This window comes from Acinonyx jubatus, chromosome E1, assembly GCF_027475565.1.
Source record: "Acinonyx jubatus isolate Ajub_Pintada_27869175 chromosome E1, VMU_Ajub_asm_v1.0, whole genome shotgun sequence".
Taxonomy (NCBI): domain Eukaryota; kingdom Metazoa; phylum Chordata; class Mammalia; order Carnivora; family Felidae; genus Acinonyx; species Acinonyx jubatus.
In genome coordinates this window covers 37,906,498-37,924,933 of record NC_069397.1, presented here as the reverse complement: position 1 = coordinate 37,924,933, position 18,436 = coordinate 37,906,498, and the positions used below count along the sequence as shown (strand labels likewise).

At 55.4% G+C, this 18,436-nt stretch overlaps 2 protein-coding genes across 5 annotated transcripts; one reads left to right on the top strand and one right to left on the bottom strand.

Annotated features, from left to right (window-relative positions):
- The first annotated feature begins 794 nt into the window (after nucleotides 1-794).
- Nucleotides 795-15,267, top strand: PGAP3 (post-GPI attachment to proteins phospholipase 3). 3 transcript variants are annotated; one of them, XR_003412505.2, is made up of 8 exons: nucleotides 795-1,323; nucleotides 2,559-2,656; nucleotides 3,475-3,627; nucleotides 11,627-11,689; nucleotides 12,284-12,361; nucleotides 12,716-12,852; nucleotides 13,152-13,356; nucleotides 13,521-15,267. XR_003412505.2 is itself a non-coding variant. In XM_027033863.2 (8 exons), exons 1-8 carry the CDS (start codon nucleotides 1,143-1,145, stop codon nucleotides 13,582-13,584), a joined length of 963 nt encoding a protein of 320 aa, XP_026889664.1. In that variant the 5' UTR covers nucleotides 806-1,142; the 3' UTR covers nucleotides 13,585-15,267. The 3 variants fall into 3 exon arrangements, 2 of the variants coding, with proteins under 2 accessions (XP_026889665.1, XP_026889664.1); XM_027033863.2 differs by having other exon boundaries at nucleotides 806-1,323; nucleotides 12,300-12,361; XM_027033864.2 differs by lacking the exon at nucleotides 3,475-3,627 and having other exon boundaries at nucleotides 797-1,323; nucleotides 12,300-12,361.
- Nucleotides 15,268-15,843: 576 nt separating this feature from the next.
- On the bottom strand, nucleotides 15,844-17,798 carry PNMT (phenylethanolamine N-methyltransferase). Of its 2 annotated transcripts, none has more exons than XM_015078529.3 (3): nucleotides 17,307-17,798; nucleotides 16,489-16,657; nucleotides 15,844-16,385 (listed from the first exon to the last, which is right to left on the bottom strand). In XM_015078529.3, exons 1-3 carry the CDS (start codon nucleotides 17,653-17,655, stop codon nucleotides 15,944-15,946), a joined length of 960 nt encoding a protein of 319 aa, XP_014934015.2. In that variant the 5' UTR covers nucleotides 17,656-17,798; the 3' UTR covers nucleotides 15,844-15,943. The 2 variants fall into 2 exon arrangements, with proteins under 2 accessions (XP_014934015.2, XP_014934014.2); XM_015078528.3 differs by having other exon boundaries at nucleotides 16,489-16,696; nucleotides 17,307-17,787.
- Between the last annotated feature and the right edge of the window lie 638 nt (nucleotides 17,799-18,436).

Here is an 18,436-nt window from a genome sequence, read left to right as displayed (position 1 = left end):
AGGGAAGAAAGAAGAGATGCGTTCTTAGAGCCTAACATGATACAAATTGTGTACTAGTGCTGGAAGTAGAGTGGTAAATAAGACAGCAGAGGTCCCCACCCTGCCTAGGGAAAACATACCACTGTATTTTATATCATCCTCCAGGTGTTACCGCCCTCGGAAGTGGTATTTAAACTGAGCCTAGAAGGGGTGCCTGGGTGGCTCAGTCGGTTAAGCGTCCGACTTCGGATCAGGTCATGATCTCGTGGCCTGTGAGTTTGAGCCCCGCGTTGGGCTCTGTGCTGACAGCTTAGAGCCTGGAGCCTGTTTCAGATTCTGTGTCTCCCTCTCTCTGACCCTCGCCTGTTCATGCTCTGTCTCTCCCTGTCTCAAAAATAAATAAAACGTTAAAAAAAAATTTTTTTTTTAACTGAGCCTAGAAGAATAAGCACGCCTGAGACTACAAATGATACAGATAAGGCAAGGCCGGGAGGGTTGAGAAACATGGCCCCTTGGCTCTGGCGCAGGGGCCAGATCGTACAGGGTTTGTGGAGTCATGATTTTATCCTGAGGTACTTGGAAGCCAGTAAAGAATTTTAAGAACAAAAGTGACAGGGTCAAATTTGAATTTGGAAACGGAACGCGGACTGGAGAGGACAAAGGTAGGAGGAGACAAAAGCCTCCCTTCCGGGAGACTCGGAAAGGGACTACTGCGGCAGTCTCGGCGACAGATGATGGTGATGTCTTTAACCAGGGTGGTGCCAGGGGAGATGGGGAAAGACATGGGCAGTTCCAGGTGCACTAGGAAGCGAAACCCGACGGGGGGCGGGGGGCTGGTGAAAGAATAATAACCGTACTTCAAATACAGAGACCATGGAGAAGAAACAAGACGTATATTGATAGAAAAAAGAAAAAAAAAAAACCAACAATTTATTTTGCTCCTTAAACCACCTGGCCTCCCCCTTCTCTTAACCCTGCCGCCTCGATATATGCAGATGACAGTAAGACGAGGGGCGGGGCAGGCGCCCACAGCAATCCGGGAACTTTTATTTAAAGCGCGTGGACGTCACCGGAGAGCAGAATAAAGAACACAAGGCACTTCCTGTTACTCCGGAAGTGAAGGCTCTTAAGCTGCTCCGCCGGCGGAGGGCCAGATTGAAGGGATGGCCGGGCGGACCGCGCGGCTGGTGCTGCTGGCTGGGGCAGCCGCACTAGCAAGCGGCTCCCAGGGCGACCGCGAGCCGGTGTACCGCGACTGCGTGCACCGGTGCGAGGAGCGGAACTGCTCAGGGGGCGCACTGAGGCACTTCCGCTCCCGCCAGCCAATCTACATGAGTCTAGCAGGTAAGCCCCTCCCCGCATCAAGCCCCGCCCCTCGCCTTGGCTCCGCCCCTTGCGCCCCCAAACAACCTTTGAGCCTTACCTTCTTCCCCCGGGGTCCGTTGTTGTGTGTGTGAATGGAGCCCCAGGGTGGTTAGAGCATCATCAGACGGTCTTACTTTCCCAGAAGCTTTCATGTTTCACTTTATTTATTCAGTCAAATGGGAAGTTATTTAATACTCCTGGGTACAGGCCCTAGAATGACACTGAAATCAGACCAGCATCCTGCCGTTCGGGGTCCCAGTCTGCACAGGGACATTAGCCTTCTCCAGTGCAAGGTAAAGAATGATTTGAGCACTAGAGGACCCTAGGGCAAGCAGTAGGAGCATATGGCAGGAAGGAATCGTTTCTTGCTTTGAGAGGGTAGGGACCGTGATCATCTTGGAACGTTCTGTGATAGAAGGGCTTCAAGATGGATACATTAAATTTGGACCTGTGGCCATAGTGGTCACCTGTCGTGTGACAGGTGTCACAATAGGTCAGTTAATTTTCACAGCCCTATAAGGTAGTTTCTCTTAACCCAGTTTTACAATGGGGAAATTCGGAGAGGTTAAGTGCCCTGCCCAAAGTCACACAGCCAGTAAGTGGTAAAGTGGAATTTCCAGTCGCGGCCTGTCCGACTACAAGTTTGTTCTCTTTACTATCCCTTTACGTTCCAGAGCGAACGGAGAGAGTGGAGGCCCTGGGCAGATGTGGGCATATCCAGTAGCTTGGTTTACTCAGGGAGCAGGGTGCGGGGTGCCTGAAAAGGAGTATAGAAAATAAAGCTGGAAAAGGAATTTGGGGACTCAAAAGTCAGAGTGAAGAATTTGGGCTTCATTTTCATAGGACGGGGGCAAGATGGCAAGAGTTCTTCCCTGGCAAGTGAGAGCAAAGCCTGAATTCAGGAAGAGAAAACATAAACCCACCTGTCCACTAATGAGTCCACCAGATGCCGAAGTTCCCATCTTGGTGAAAGGAGAAGAGAAAAACACCTCTGTGTGCTCATTGCACATCCCCGTCCCCTAAAACACATGCACACAAACACATACTTTTCTACCATCTCTCGTACATCCTAGCGGGAAGCCAGCATTTTGAGATTTCTTCTGGTCCTCTCCGCCCTGCAGGCCCTCTTAGCCTGCATTTGAGCTGGAGTCCCATCTGCACTCTCTGTGCCTCCCGTGATAAGGAGTTCACCAGGTCACATTTCTCTGTTTCAGGCTGGACCTGTCAGGACGACTGTAAGTATGAGTGTATGTGGGTCACTGTTGGCCTCTACCTCAAGGAAGGTCACAAAGTGCCTCAGTTCCATGGCAAGGTGAGTTGGAGGGTCAGGAGAAGTGTACGGTGGCAGTGTGGCAGGAGTAAGACACCCCCCAGTTAGACCACACCATCCGAGCAGTCTGAGCTGTGGGGTGATGGGCGTGTGTTTGGGGCGGGTACCTGTTCTCAAAATCTGCTGGTTTTCATATAATCAGATGGAACCAATGTATCCTGGCTCTAAATTTGGAATAACAAGGTCTGGGAAGCTTTGTGGTCGCAGCCATGCTGGAGTTCTTAGGGTGGTCGAATGTCCTTGCTACGAGGACAAATTTTCCGACCCTCCACAGCATGCTTTCTTTTGCTTTTTCAGTAGAAGTTCAGATTAAAATAGGAATACCCCCTCAGGTTGCCCAGTGAGTCATGGTTTGCTAGTGCTTTTTCATCCACTATGATTTTGTTCTGGACTATTGAGGTTGGCAAGAATTATTTTCCCCAATTTGTCAGAGGAAGCGGAGGCTCAGAGGCCTGTGGTCAGTGGTAGAGAAGGAGTATATTAGGATCTCTGTCTTCCTGATGGCAAGTCTAGGCTGTTTCTACCAGACCATACTGAGCCGTCTACACTGGCCCATCTGTTCTTCCCAGAGACCAGGCTTATAGTGCTGTGAGTGCTGGCCAAGATAGAGGGATGCCCTTCAGCTAAGGACTGGAGGAGAGCTCATTGACCCAAAGAGGGACTATACGTGAGGCTCTGGCCGAGGACCAGAGCTAAGGAGCCAACTGAGGACCTGTTGATGTGGCATGTCAAGGAAAAGCATGTTGGGCTAGCTGGGGGTTGCTTGCTGCTCAGGCCCCCTCCATGTGCTCCCTTTTCAGTGGCCCTTCTCCCGGTTCCTGTTCTTCCAAGAGCCAGCTTCTGCCATGGCCTCTTTCCTCAACGGCTTGGCCAGCCTGGTGATGCTCTGCCGCTACCATACCTCCGTGCCAGCCTCCTCCCCCATGTATCCCACCTGCGTGGCCTTCGCCTGGGTAGGTAACTTGGCAGTATTCCTGCTGTACGCCATCATCTAGGAAGGAGGAACTCTTAGATCCCCATTCTCATGCAATAGGAGCTTCCCTTCACCTACCTTCCCCTCTGATTTCCAGGTCTAAAATTGCAGCTGTGGGGTGGTCAGGCCTAGGGAGAACACAGGGAAGGTGCTGAATCAGACTTTACCTTTCTAGCAGAGTCCTAGGCCAGGATATTTGGAAGGGAGGGAGGAGGCCACTAAGAGACCCCATAGGGCAATTTACAAGCACAGAAGGGAGATGGGTGCTAGGGAGCATGCTGGGACCACAGGTCTTTCCGGGGGCCCCCCCCACCCCCCCACCCCTCCCCCGCCCCGAAGACTCAAAGCAATCTCAATCCTAGTCCAGGTCTGGAGGTACGGCAGTCACAGTACTCTATGTAGAGCTCAGCCTGGTCTTAGACCATCCCTGAGAAGTCGAAATATGTTCCATGTGAGTATCCAGAGAGGGCTCTGAGCTTTACAGGTGACTGGTCAGAGAAGCCTGGAATTGTGTGAGAAACATGGACTAGGGTACACATATGAACTGTGACAACCTTGGGGGGGGTATGAGAGTAAGAGGTTGCAATCAGAGACCCCACTGTAAGCCTTAGGGAAGCAGTCTGCTCATTCACCTTCCTGCCACCAAAGCAGCCATTAATTCATGTATTGAGCCTACTATGTGCTCAGCACTTTGCTGGGTGCTGGAGATCCAAAAGTATATAAAAACAGACAGGGGGCACCTGGCTGGCTCAGTCATAGAGTGTGTATGTAACTCTTTTTTTTTTTTTTTTTTAAAGTTTATTTATTTTGAGAGACACAGAGAGCAGAGGAGGGGCAGAGAGAGAGGGAGAGACAGAATCCCAGGCAGGCTCCGTACTGTCAGCACAGAGCCCGGTGTGGGGCTTGAACTCATGAACCATGAGATCATGACCTGAGCCGAAACCAAGAGTCGGATGCTTAACCAACTGAGCCACCCAGGTGCCCCTCTTTTTTTTTTTTTTTTTTTTTTTTTAATAGGCTTCACACCCAGCATGGAACCCAGTGAGGGGCTTGAACTCACAACCCTGAGATCAAGACCTGAGCTGAAATCAAGAGTCAGATGCTTAACCGACTGAGCTACCCAGGCGCCCTATAGAACATGCAACTCTTGATATCAGGGTCGTGAGTTCAAGTTCCACATTGGAGGTGGAGCTTACTTGAACAAAACAAAACAAAGACAAAAACAAAAACAAAAACAAAAAGTCAGGTTCCTCCGGTAGTAACCACACAAGCACACAATTGAACGTAAAAGTACAGTTCTGGGGAAAGTGCAGTGGAGATGTGTTGTTGGGGTGTGTGATGGGGTACTAGACCAGTACAGGGCAATCAGGGAAGGCTTCCCTGAGGAAGGGGCCTCTGAGGTAAGATTGGAATGATGAATGAATGTTAGCTAGGTGAATGCAGGGAGAGTAGGAGGAGTCATCTACATAGAAGACATAGAATGTGGACAGGCAGAAGAGAGTGAGAACCTGAAAGGCTAGGGGGTCGGCCATACAGGAAGCCAGGGAGTAGGTACGACAGGTAAGCAGGTAGACAGTGAATGGGGCTAGCCCATGGAGAGCCTGGGGGGCACATTAACACTTTAGATCTGGACTTTCAAAGCATCAGGAAGCAATGAGGGTCGGAGAGAAGAGGTTTCATGAATAGATTTGCTTGGAAAACTCATTCTGGCTACTGTGTAGCAAACAGATTAGAGGGGTAAGAGTGGATGCAGGCAGCCAGTTAGTTTTAGCATAGGGCACAGTAGCTAGACTGGTCGGGGGGGAAGGGGGGTTATTGAAGAGAACTATGTTTGAGCTAGGTTTTGAGTTGACGTTAAAAATTTTCATTTATTTTATTTATTTAACAAACCCATGCATAGCTCTTACTGTATGTCAGGCACCATTCTAAGCATTTTATAAATATTAACTTTGTTAATCGCATAAATAGCTTATGAGATAGGTAGTATTATTATCCCGAGTTTACAGATGGAAACCAAGGGCTGAAAAGGTTAAGTAACCTGCCCTAGGAGCCAGAGTTTGAACCCAGGCATCTGGTTCCAGAGTCTGCACTTTTTTTTTTTTTTAAGTAGACACCATGCCCAGCGTGGGGCTTGGACTCACTCATATCCCTGAGATCAAGGGTCACATGCTCTACTGACTGAGCCAGCCAGGTGCCCCCAGAGTCTGCACTCTTACTATCTTAGCTGTGTTGACAAGCCTCAGTCGTAGGTTAGATGAGGAAAGAGGAATCAGGAATAACCCGGTGTTCCCACTTATGAGAGAGTGATAGAAGCCATGAGTGTGCATGAGATCACCAAGGGGAGCTTAGCAAGAAGAGAAGGGATCTAGGATAGAGCCCTGAGGAGCCCCAAACATAATGATTAGATCAAGAAGGATGGGCCAGCGACAGAGTCAGGAGTGGCTGGAGGGGTAGGTGGAAAACTAGGATACCGTGTGGTTGGGAAGCCCTGGGACAAGAACAGGGAGGAGAGGGTAGGCCGTCCTCTTGAATTCTGCTGGACAATCAAGAGAACTTTAGGACACCCTGGATCTGGCCACCCTGAGGTCTCTGAGGACCTTAGGAAAACTGGTAGTGTGGGGGTGCTAAGAAGTCCAGGCCAAGCCTCAGACTTAGGAGCTGGGGATTGGAAGGAGGGCAGGGGCGGGGAGGCTGTTAAGCCTCTGGGAAATGTTGATCCTTCGTAATCTTTTCTATTTAACAAATATTAATAATAAGTGTTATATGAATTGCGTAACAGGCATTGTCCTAAGTACTTTACATATATTTTTCTCATTCAATCCTCATAATACCACTGTGAGCTCTGAGTAAGGCTCAGAGAGGGAAAACCTTGTCAAAGTCACCAGCTCCCAAGTTGGTGACTGGTGGAGACAGGACTGACCCCAGGGCTGTCAGAGCACTTAGCCCCTCTCCTGGGCTGTCTCCATGATAAATGTCTGTTGAGCATTTGCTGTGGGATGAGGCAGGAGTTAGCACTTGTGGGAACTGAGGCACCTGCCTCAAGAAGCTAAGCCTGGTGGGAAGCGCTGGTCCAGCTGGCCCAGGAGGCAGAATGCAGGCAGAGCCGAGGAGGGCTCTGGTAGAGAGCCCTCGAAGTAGTAAGGTGGGGAGACGTGTCCTCTAAGTGGAGAAGTCTTCCAGGGAAGCCCAGAGAGGGAGAGGGCCTCCATCGGGGACTCACAGGCCCGATAAGGCCTAGACGCATACAGATGAGGGGAGAAGAGGTTGGATTTCTGCATTCCAGGCTGGTGGCCCAGCAGCAGCAATGGGATGGAAGCTGGAGGATGTGGGCACCGGGATAGGCAGCCTTGGAAAGGTCAGCCTGGCTGCGGTGTGGCTGAGTGCAAGGCGGTGGAGGGAGGTGAGGTGGCACAGAGAGGGCCCTGAGTGCTGAGGGGCAGGAGCTCTCGCATAGGCAGGGGGCTGGCATCCGCATGCCCTGTCACCAGCCCGGGAGGGATAGAACCACCACTTCCTGTTTAGGCCTCTCTCAGAGGAAAGAATTTGGTCCTGGCCAAGAAAGCAGGAAGGGCAGAGAAGCTGAGGAGAGTACACCTGTCCCTTGGGGTTCTTCCAGGGGTCGCTGCTTTCTGGGCCCACAGCCTGTAACCCCCGCCCCCAGCCCTGCCTGAGAGCACTGGACAGCCCTGCCTGCCTGAACTCCCTGAACAAAGCTTACAGCCTCCTTGGAGAGATGCACGGGTCTGAGGGACCTCAGAGGGTCCCAGCCCTTGCCAGTGGTCACGTCACAACGCTCGTCTTGATCTCCCTGATTCATGGGTCTTTCATTTCACTGGCATGTGCCACTCAGCTTCCTTCTTGGTGAGGGTCACGCCTCCCAGTACCCTTGTAGTCCAGTGTGACCGAGGACCCCGAGGGACAGAGCGGGAGATGTTAGATTGAGAGAGGGCAGATACCTGGGGCCCGTGTCTTAGGACATCCTACGGAATATGGGGCTCTGGGACATAGAACCTCCTCATGCTATCACTAGGTCCTTGAGGGACAGAGTCTCAGTGTCCACACTCCCTCTGATGACCCAGTCTGGATTGTACACTTGATCTTTAGTCCTGTGCGCCTGTGTTTATAGGAGGGAGGGATCCTGAGCTGAATGGAGGGTGTGGCAGTGGACTTTGTCTTGGGCTGGGTCTTCTGGAGCGAGTGGGGCTCCTGATTTCTGTTGGGATAGGACGGGAAGGCCTTTTCCAGGTTCAGTCTTGGGCAGTGGGGTGGGCAGGGGGTTCTCTCAGTCTTTTTTCCTGGGAAATGAGGAAACCCTGCCCCAGCAGGGCTGATGAAGCTGGCACCAGAAGGGAGCCTCTGCCTTGACATTTGGATCTGGGCTTGGGCTGGGAAGCTGCCAAAGCTCTGCACATCACAGACCTTTGACTTCAGGGAGCTGGGGGCCCCTGCTGTCTGTAGAGCCAGGAGGCCAAACCAGTTTCCCTCCCCTTTGCCCAGTGAAGAAAGGTCCTGAGAAGTAGAGGTGAGAGGATGAGAGTGCCAGCAAAGCCCAAACCGTCTCTGCAGGATGCTTGATGGAGGTAGGGACTGACTGTGCTCTACCTCTGCTGAGGAAACTACCAGAAGAGACAGGCTGAGTCTGCAGCAGAAGGATGGTTAGACTTCAGGAAGGACTTCCCATTGGTCAGAGAATGGCAGGAAATCAAGGAATCTTTTTTTGATGGTGGAAGAAGCCATCTTTCCCCCAACTCCATCTGCCTCTTCCCCTCTTCTCTCTCAGGAGTGAAGCAGAGCAGGGTTGCCCTGACTGAGGCAGGGGATGAGACACTGTGGCCTCTGGGAGGGGGGCAGGGTGGCAGCAGGCGTCATATTTAACATTCTGCCTCCCCCACTTCTGAGACACTGAGCTATTTAAAGACCCACATGTCCCCACCACCACGGTGTCAATGACAGCCCCGAGCACTGGGGCTTAGCACTGGGGTCGAATTCCTGACAGATCTGGCTCATTTGGCATCCAACCAGTTTCACGGCTGTGATATTTTTGTCTCAATTTTCTTATTTTCCAACAGACTGAAACAGCCTCCCGCTCTCCCTCACCCAGCCTTCCCTGTCCCCTTCCATTTCCACCCTGTTGGCACCCTGCCCCTGGCCTCCCCCTTTCCTCAGTGTTTACACAAAGCTCCTGGGGCCCTGCTGGGCAGCCCAGCACCCTCCTGGCCTGTCTGATTGGCCAGCTACCATCTACCTCCCCCCATTCTGCTCAAGCTTGGCTGAGGAGTCTGGGAGCAGCCATACACTTGAGGCTTGGAACCTTTCCCTTCCTTCCCCGTCTGTCTGTCCCCTTTGCTTGAGTCTTGATTACAAACTCTGAGTGAAGAGAAACAGTATCTCTTCTGTGACTCCTGGGGGGAGACTGACATTTATGGGAATACCTACTATGTGCCAGGCAGCCGTAACAGCAGCTGTTTATTGAGTGGCTTCTTTGTGCCAGACATTCTACAGACATCATCTTCAGGACCCTCTTATGCAGTGGGTATTATTATTATTAACCCCATTTGCTAGATGAGACAACTGAGACTCAGAGATGTTATTGGTTCAAGATCATACAGCTATTTAGGGGCTGAGGCAGAACTTGAATCCAGGGTCCGTCTTATTATGGAGGCTCCGGAAATTCTGCCTCTAGCACGAACAGTGGGGTGGGCCAAAGCAGCCGTGGGGAGACCACCTCTTCTCCCCCTGGACTCCTTTGGCCTTCAGGGAGAGTGGGAGGCAGACTTGGCCTCTTTAGCTTCAGGTCTGTGGAGAGATGTGAGAGTCCCATTCTGCTCAACAAACTGGGAACAAATAACACCTAATGGTTTACCCTGTCCTGGGCACTGTGCTATACACTGTGTTTGTATTGCTCATTAAATCCTTGTCAATACTATGATTATTCCCATTTTACAGAGGAGAAAACCAAGGCACAGAAAGGCTAAATAACTTGCCCAAGGACACACGGGAAACGCAGAGCTAGGATTTGAACCCTGGTAGTCTGACCCTTGGCCTTGCACTCTTAATGACACTATCTCCCAAGTCTGAGGAGAGGGCCAGAAGAGGAGTCCCTCATAATGGGACACTTCCCAGGGGAGAGGGGACACTTCAGGGGTGCAGAGTCCAGGCTTCAGGTGGGTCTCTATAAGTGGGAGGCACCCTGGGGGGGGCAGTTGGACAGGGGACCAAGCCGTTCCCATTCCACCCTGTAGAGCTAAGCCCTGACCCTGTGCTCCCTCTCCCCCGCTTCCAGTGTTCCAGCCACCACTTAGCTCAGTCCTCTTGTCACCTCTCCCTTCCTGCTGTGGGTGACAAGGAGGCCTGGTTGGCTGCCAGTCCCTGCTGCCTTCCCCTCCACCTCCCTCTCATACTGGCTCTGGGGCCATTCTCCACCCCAAGAGTGTCCCTGTTCCTGGCCTTCCCTGGAGACCTGGCCCATGTGATCTCCTGGGCTCTGTCTCCAGCCCCAAGTCTGCTCCTCTCTCCATGCTGACCCTGAGCGTCACAGACCTCGTGGGAGCAGTGTCTGAGAAGCCACCCTGTTCTGTCCCATTTTCCAGCCTCCAGACCATGCCTCATATGCCATCTCTGGGGAAGACCCAGGGATGGGACTGGATGGCCATCTTCAAAAGAGCAAGCAACCAGACTTAGAATAATCACCTGATGTCAGGGCTGGAAAGGGACAAAGGATCACTTAGGCTAGCTCCTGACTAGTCACAGGGGAAAGCTCAGGCCCAGAGGGCAGGGCCTTTGTCCAGGTCATGAGGAACATAAGCTGAGAGATTCAGCCTAGGACCCAGGCCAGACAGGCTTGCATGGGGCTACCTGAGCTTCCAGAGACCTCTAGTGCTGACTGGCTTTGCACAGAGTCTTGCCTGCCTCCACCCCTTTGCTCTTCCCATTCTCTCATAAGCCCCTTCAGGCCTGCGATAGGGAACCCATCCCACTGTCTGACCCTGCTGCAGGACAGGATAGAGAGACATCTTCCCTGCTTCTTCTGTCCTGTGCCTGGCCAGTCTTCCTGCTGTCCTGGACCCAAGTGAGCAGCTCCTGGCCTTTACCTGTCTTTGGCAGGCCTGTCCCACCCTAGGGCATCCCTCTCTATCTCTAGGGCATTCTAGGCCGGACCTCAGGCTGCCGGTTTTTTTCCTCTGACCAGTTGTCACTAGTTTCCCAGCCCAGTGTAGGGAACCTCCACCTTAGCCCGCCCTTCTTTCAGTGATTTGGGCCTCTACCATGGATACAGCGCTGACTCCCACAACGTCTAGGACTCATTTGCAAGATGTTTTGTACTGTCTCCTTGCAGTTAATTTCCAGGGAAAAGGCCTCGAATGGTCTCCTGGGCCCTTGCCCACCACAGCCCCTTCAACCTTCTGTTCCTCCCAGAGCCTCAGAGCAGCAGCCACTGGTCTGGCAGGTTGGGCTGGGCCACCCAGGAGGAAGCTGGGCTCAGTTGGCCAGCCTCCTCCATAGAGACTTGGCCCCAGTGGGATCTGCTTGATCTCCCTCCCTTGCTTGCTTTCCTCGGGACACACCCCAAGCTGGCTCGAGCCCCTCCACCCCACCCACTTCATTCCCGCCCCCAGAGGCTGAGGTCACTGGCTCCCCTGGCCAGGGTGGGGCTGTCATCACCTGCCAGTTGGGGGAGGAGGCAAGATCCCCCCAGGGGCTGTTGTCTTAGCGATTGAGTAAGCAGGGAACTTGGATGTGCCGGAACTGGGAACTGGTTCCCAGGCCAGGCCGGAACCTGTGGAGGCTGCAGCCCCCATGGCCCAGGGGGTTCAGGGTTCTGGGAAGCTGAGGGCACGGGTTTGTTCTGTGGGCTTCAGGGGCAAGGGAAAGCATGTTTCTCTGCTCCAAAGAGCCCCTTCCCCAAAGAGAGACTCCTGTGAATGCTCTAGGGGTCCTCCCCACCTCGAGACACCATGCTTACCAGCCCCTCCCTACAGGTCTCCCTCAATGCTTGGTTCTGGTCCACAGTCTTCCACACCAAGGACACCGACCTCACAGAGGTGAGCACCCCTTCGGCCCCTCTCCTGCTTGGGACAGTCCCACAGGAGCCCAGAAGAGGTGGGGGTCAGCTCTTCAGTTTCATAGGGACTCCATTTACAGAGCACTCGCTATGTGCTAGGCATTTTTAACCTATTCGTGCCCTTGAGCGTCACTTGACCCTGGTGAGGTAGGTGTGATTATTGGCTCTTCTTAACTGATGAGGCAGCTGAACCTTGGAAAGGCAGAACTACTCACCCCCCCAAGGGTGCAGCCGGTTCTTGGGCGCAGGGCTGTGGGACTCGAGGCTGCGCTCCAGATTCTGTGGTGTGCTCATGTATTGTGGAGTCTTGGCAGGCACCTCCACCGATGCCTCCAAAGCCTCGCTGCTGAATGCATTTTAAAAAGTTGTAGAATATGAATACAAGGGTCCGACTGTTAAATTCAGGACTGAACCAGCAACAGGCAGAAGGGGCACGAGACATGGACCCCCATGTTAGAGTACGGCTGCGCCTCTGCCCCCCCCCTTCGCCCCCACCCCTGGTGGGTCCTCTGGGGGCCCTGCCCATACAAAACCTTTTCCGCCTCCCCTCCCCTCACACTGGCCCCTCACCCAGCTCTCCCCGTCCTCAGAAAATGGATTACTTCTGTGCGTCCACCGTCATCCTACACTCTGTCTATCTGTGCTGCGTCAGGTGAGCCCATCTTGGCCTCTGTGGGGGCAAAATCAGGCACTGGGGGCAGAAAGGGGTCACCTTACCCACCTTGGGGGTGCTGTCCCCAGGGTCTTGCACCCCAACACACACACACACCCTCCAGGCTGTTCTGAATGGGGACTCCGGGGGTAGAATTGGCTCTTTCCAAGGAGCAGAGGCACTTGATCCCAGGCCCCTGGAGGTGGATTGGAGGCCTGCCCAGCTGGCTTGTTTTGGTGGGGGGGAGGAGGGCAGTGGCTTCCACATACTGATGTCGGGGTGAAGGGATGTTTAGGAAATGCTGCCCTGGGCACGGGCCGCCTTCCACCTGAGCAGCTCTGGATGGTGGGGCAGGACCGTGGGGCTGCAGCACCCGGCTGTGGCCAGTGCCTTTCGGGCCCTCCTGCTGCTAATGCTGACCGCGCATGTCTCCTACCTGAGCCTCGTCCATTTCGACTATGGCTACAACCTGGCGGCCAATGTGGCTATTGGTGAGGCACGGGGAGGGACCTGAGGCTCCTGGGGTTATGGGGGAGTGGGGGACCCAGCCCATCTGTAGAACTGCTGGCCTGGGGTGGAGGTATGGATTTGGTGCTGTTCCTGGAGAAGGTTCTAGAGAGCCCCTTAGGGTGGGGGAAGGGGAAAGAATTTGGGGTGGGAGAGAGGGGAGGCTGGCAGGAGAGTCTGAAGGTGGTCCTGGGGTCAAAGAGCATGAGGCTGGTGGAGGTTTTGTTGGGGGGAGAAGGAGGTCCAGGGAGTGAGCCTCTCCCCACCCCCCGCCCGCACCCAGGCCTGGTGAACGTGGTGTGGTGGCTGGCCTGGTGCCTGCGGAACCAGCGGCGGCTGCCTCACGTGCGCAAGTGCATGGTGGTGGTCCTGCTGCTACAGGGGCTGTCCCTGCTTGAGCTGCTCGACTTCCCACCTTTCTTCTGGGTCCTGGACGCCCACGCCATCTGGCACATCAGCACCATCCCGGTCCACGTCCTGTTCTTCAGGTGGGTGCTGCTCCCTGCCCAGTGTGCACCTTCTTTGTGCCCATCCTCACCCGCTCCTTTGAGGAGACTGAGGCCTCTGTGCACACTGGCCCCCCCTGCCTATACTCACCCCCACGGGGTGCTCTCAAAGCCATACCTCAGTGGGCTCCTCCCTCTGCCCACAGCTTTCTGGAAGATGACAGCCTGTATCTGCTGAAGGAATCAGAAGCCAAGTTCAAGCTGGACTGAAGGCCCTGGGAGCGTGTCTGCCCCACTGGGGGTCCTGCCCTCTCCCCGCTGCTCCCCTTCTCCTCATAATCCTTGAGATGATTAATTTTTTTTTTCCTTTTAGCATCTTGAACTTGGACATGAAGGGTGTGGGCCCAGAATCATGTAACTGCCCATCCCCTTGCTTGCCCCCACATGGCCCTCCCAGGCCTTGGAGTCTGTTCAGGCTTGGCCTCTCAGCATCTGGGGTTAGAGAATGGGCAGCCTCTCTGGTTCCTGGAGCAGAACTGGTATAGAACTGTGTTCTTAGCTCCACCAAGAGGCGAGCTGCCTCTGCCTCCCCATCAGCCTCTTCCCCACATGCCCTCAGTGCCTGGGTGGTTCCCACAGCTGTTTGTCTATCTGGGAAACCAGGTACCACAGGCCTTTGGGGACAGTGGGGTCCCCTCCTGTTACCCCCCTGCCCTCCTCCAGGGCACCACTAGGTGGCACTAGACTCTTGCTCTTTAGCTACCCAAGTTCCAAGGTTGGTCTCATTCTCCCCATGGGATCTTGAGGGACTAAGCCCCTGGGACTGGGGAGTGGTCTTACCCTGACTGTTGCTTCAGCCAGAGCCCCCCAAGAGGCCTCACTATGTTCCTTCCCCCTTCAAGGCCAGAACCCCACAGAGCCCAGGACGGGAATCCCTCTGGCTCCTCTGCTGCTGTTCTGGTTGAGAGCCTGCACATGAATGTGTACGGGAGTGTGAACCAGACTGAGTGCATAGGTGACAGAGTGGTGGGCACGGGCCTGAGGTGTGTGGGATGCTGGGTGGGACAGTGTGTATGAGCGTGGGTGGAGAGTGGGGTGGGGTGTGAGTGGTTTTAAAGTGTGTGCTGCAGGACAGGTGGGTGAGTGTGAGTGCCATGAGTGTACCACACAGTGGGGGCAGGTTGGAGAAATATGGGGTATCGAGTCACCACCACCAAGTACCTATTGAGCGCTAGCTCTGCACAAGGCCCCAGGCCAGGCAGAGAGCCAGGATATCCTCAAAGTCTGGCTGGGGGTACAAGTGTCCAGGCTGCATGTGTGTGTTTCTGTCCATTGCCCCCACTTTACAGCCCTCCTAATCTCGGTGGGCCCACACACAACTCAAGATTACCCTCCAGAACTAGCCTCTTGGGAGTCAGAGGGAGGTGGGGAAATGGAGATCCTCTGCGCCTCTCCAGCCTTCTGTCTCCTCGCCTAGGCTTGGTTGGCCTTCCCTTCCCGGAGTAACCTACCTGCTAAGCCCCTTTGTCACAGCCTGGACCTTGGGAAGGGGGGCAATCTGAGGATGTAGGGGAGGAGGATTGTGGCTGGGTCTGGTTTCTGGCCTTCCCAGAGACAGGCAGGGGCCACGCTCTACCTGCACCCCAGTAAAGGTGACCCCTGCTAGTTGCCAGCAGCCCTGGCACATTCGTGCTCCGCAAGGATAGAACGTGAAGCTCCAGAAACTTTCCATCCAAAGGCAGTCTGTGTGATTGGAGCAGGGAGTCTGGATTCTTGTTCTTTCCCTGCCCTCTTGCCCTCCCTGGAGTCGGGGCACTGTACTAGGACTCCAACCTCAGACTCGGGTGACCTGTGGTTTGGTTTTTGTTTTTTTCTTTTTTTATATTGAGAACTATTTTAAGGTGAGAGAGAGGGTAGCAAGGAACATTCTTAATAAACGAATTCTCAGCCTCACCTACCCTTGTTCAGCTCATTTGTGTGAGTAGTGTGGGCTTGGAGGGAAGGAGAAGACACCTGGCTGGAGGCAATAGGCAGGTGGGGTCTCTACCTAGGCACTGGGGGTGGGGATGGCAGGGACCAGATGCAGAGCAGCAGCAGAGCTGGGCGGAGCTCCAGTCCAGGGGGAGTGGGCTCTGGGAGAGGGAACTGGTGCCTGCATTGTAACTCCTTCCCCCTGCACTGTCCACTTCAGTCTCCTGATTATCTCCCCACTCCTCCCCTTCTGGCCTGAACTAGGCTCCACTACTGTTTGTTACTTAACCTTCCTGAGTTTCACCTGCAAACAGGACAATTGGACCTGCTGAATGTGAGGGCTGAAAGGACCTAATAGGTGCCTGGCACATAGCAGATGCTGAATGAATACCCGCTGACCTTAGCTTTCCTTAGTTTGGGAAGAATGAGTGGTAAAGAAACCTACCTTCATGGAAGCTTCTGGGAAAAAAAAAAAAAGGCTAGGGTTGGTGGCTTTCACACCCCCACAACCCTAGAGAGAGCTCTGGGCCCTTGTTTCCCAGAAGAGCCACACACAGCTGACACTCAGCAGGAGGAACTGATTTCTTTATTAGGTGCCACCACAGATGACAGGGAATCTGGATATATGAGAGCCATCAGCACAGGGTGCACTGGGCCATCACACCCCCACCTTCTTCTGGGCCCAGGCGAAGAAGATGCCCTTGACATCGTCTACACCTGTCTGAAGGCAGGCAGGCATGACGTAAGTGCGCAGGTCCCGCACCTCATAGCCGCTACGAACCAAGGCCTCCACCACCTTCTCCTTACACATGGGTACCACCACCAGCCGGGCCTCCCCAGCCAGGTACCATGACTCCTCTAGGGCCCCGATGAGGAGGAGGTGCCCCCCAGGCCTCAGCAGAGTGGTGATGTGGTCCAGGGCCCTCTGGAAGCTGGCAAGGTCTGGGCTTACAGCCTCCAGGCAGAAGGCAGAGACCAGGGCATCGGCAGGCAGGGGCGCCAGGCTCCCAGCACCCAGGGGCTGGGGCTGGTGCACATCGATGTGCAAGACCCGCTTCACCCTGGCTCGCAGCTGGCGCTCCCTTTCCTGCCAGGGCTCGCTGTGCAGGGGCAGAAGGCAGGGTCAGGACCAGGGCTCAGGGCCGCCCCACGTTCAGTCCTCTGTTGCCCCCCTGCCAGCCACTCCATGGGAAGCTCCCTTACCCCTTGCCCTCAATGAGGCAGACGTGCTGGCTGTACATGCTCCAGTCGAAGGCCCCGGGCTCCTCCCGAAGCCAGAGCCCCAGCTCCCGGCGGTTCACCTCCAGAAAATCTGTCATGGTGATGTCCTCAAAGTGGGTGCAGGCGCTGAGCAGCTGGTATATGGTGGGACCTGAACCAATGTCGATGAGGGTGTGTCCAGACACCTCACCTGGGAGGGCACAGGGGAAGAGGGTCCTGGTGCCAGCCCTGTCCAAGCATCCCCTGCCTCGGTCACTCTCTCCCTTACCTGCTTCTCCCTCCCTCATTCTCTTCCTCCTCTGTAAAGTGTATCGCCATCTGGAAGACACATTAGCTAACCTGGATCTGAGTCCCCCCACCCCGTCCAACACAGACTGACTTGCCTTGGGAAAGGAACTTAGACAATCTGAGATTCAAGTCCCACATCTGCGGAACTGTCCTTACAGTGAGACTTAAGTGGAGAAATCCTACAGTGACGGGCAGTCCCCCGCCAGTTGCCTCTTCCCTCCCCAATCTCTGCTTCCATCTCTTTTCTTGGCGTCTCTCTTCATCTGGGGCCCTTTCCTGCATCCCCCACTTCACCTCTCAATTGTGAACGATCTGCTCCCCCCCTCATTCCCTCCTCACAGGTCTCTCTATGCCCCCCCGCCCCCGCAAAGGGATATTGCTTCTCTTCCTCTTCTATTTTCACTCCTAACTACCTATCTTGTGCTCCTTGGCCCCCCTCGGGCTCTGGCGTATGCCCCTTTAGCTCCCTGATGACTTCTTGTCCTCTCGGCCTCAGTTTCCCCCGCGCTCACCGGTGGCGAAGGTCTGTGCCAAGCAGCTCAGCTTCCAAGGCCCGACGCCGTCCGGGCTGCTCAGGTCGCCCCGAGGGGGCGCGTAGTTGTTGCGGAGGTAGGCGCGGGGCTCGAAGCGCTGGTAGGCGGAGGCGACCGCCGCCCGGCCCGGGTGCGGGTCCGAGTCGGGGACTGCGCCCGCAGCGGGATTCGGGTCTGCCGCACTCATGCTGCCGCCGCCGCCCGCCCGGTCCTCGCGCTTCGCGGTCCCTTTATGTGCCGCCCAAGTCCCGGCCCGACCCTCCGCTGCGGGGGCGGCGGCTGCGCCAGGAACCGCCCGGGGCCCCGCGTTGCATTTCCCCCACCCCATCCATCTCCTTTAGTGTCCGAGCGGCAGACACTCGGGGCGCGTGTGGGGCGGCCCGGGCACGTGTGACCCCCACCCCCGCCCCGCTCCTCCGCTGCGCCCGCGCCCCGCCACTCTGCCTCACCGGGCCTGGCCCCAGGCAGCCAGCTTCGTGCCCCCAAGACCCTTAGATCCCCGCCCCGCCAGCCCCCAGCTCTTCCCGTCGCTCTCCTCCAGCTCCCCGGCCATTCACCCCCTTCGCCCGGCACCCCATTCCTTCTCTTTGGCCCAGGGTCCAGTCGGCGCTGTTCCACTGCCCACCTCCCAGCGCTCTCGTCCCAACCCCGGGCCCGGCCCCCTGCGGGCTCTCCTTCCTCCGAGACACCGCGTCCCACATCCACCCCTTTCCTTGGTTTGGTCACCCCAGCTCCCCCCTCCCTCCTCCAGCCCTCTTTCGTCCATTCCTCCCAACCCTCGTTCCCCAGCGCCCCCCACACCCACTCCGGAAAGGACAGTCCGTTCTGGCCTCCGCCACCGTCGCGGTCGCCCCGGGGCCCTAGAGCGGAGCTCCGGCCCCGCCCGTCCGATGGCAGCAGCGATAGGGGATGTGAGCGGGGCTAATGCACTTAGCCTTCCGAACAGCGGGGCCTCCCTGCGGGCCCTGCAGGCTCTGAGCCGCTTATCTGGGGGCTTCTGAAGGCAGAAGGTCGGAACATCCTAGCCATGTCGGGCACGCGGGTCCCTGGTGAGGGCGGAAGGACGCAGATGTTCCCCGGCCTGCCGCGGTCGCCAGGGGGCGCGGGCT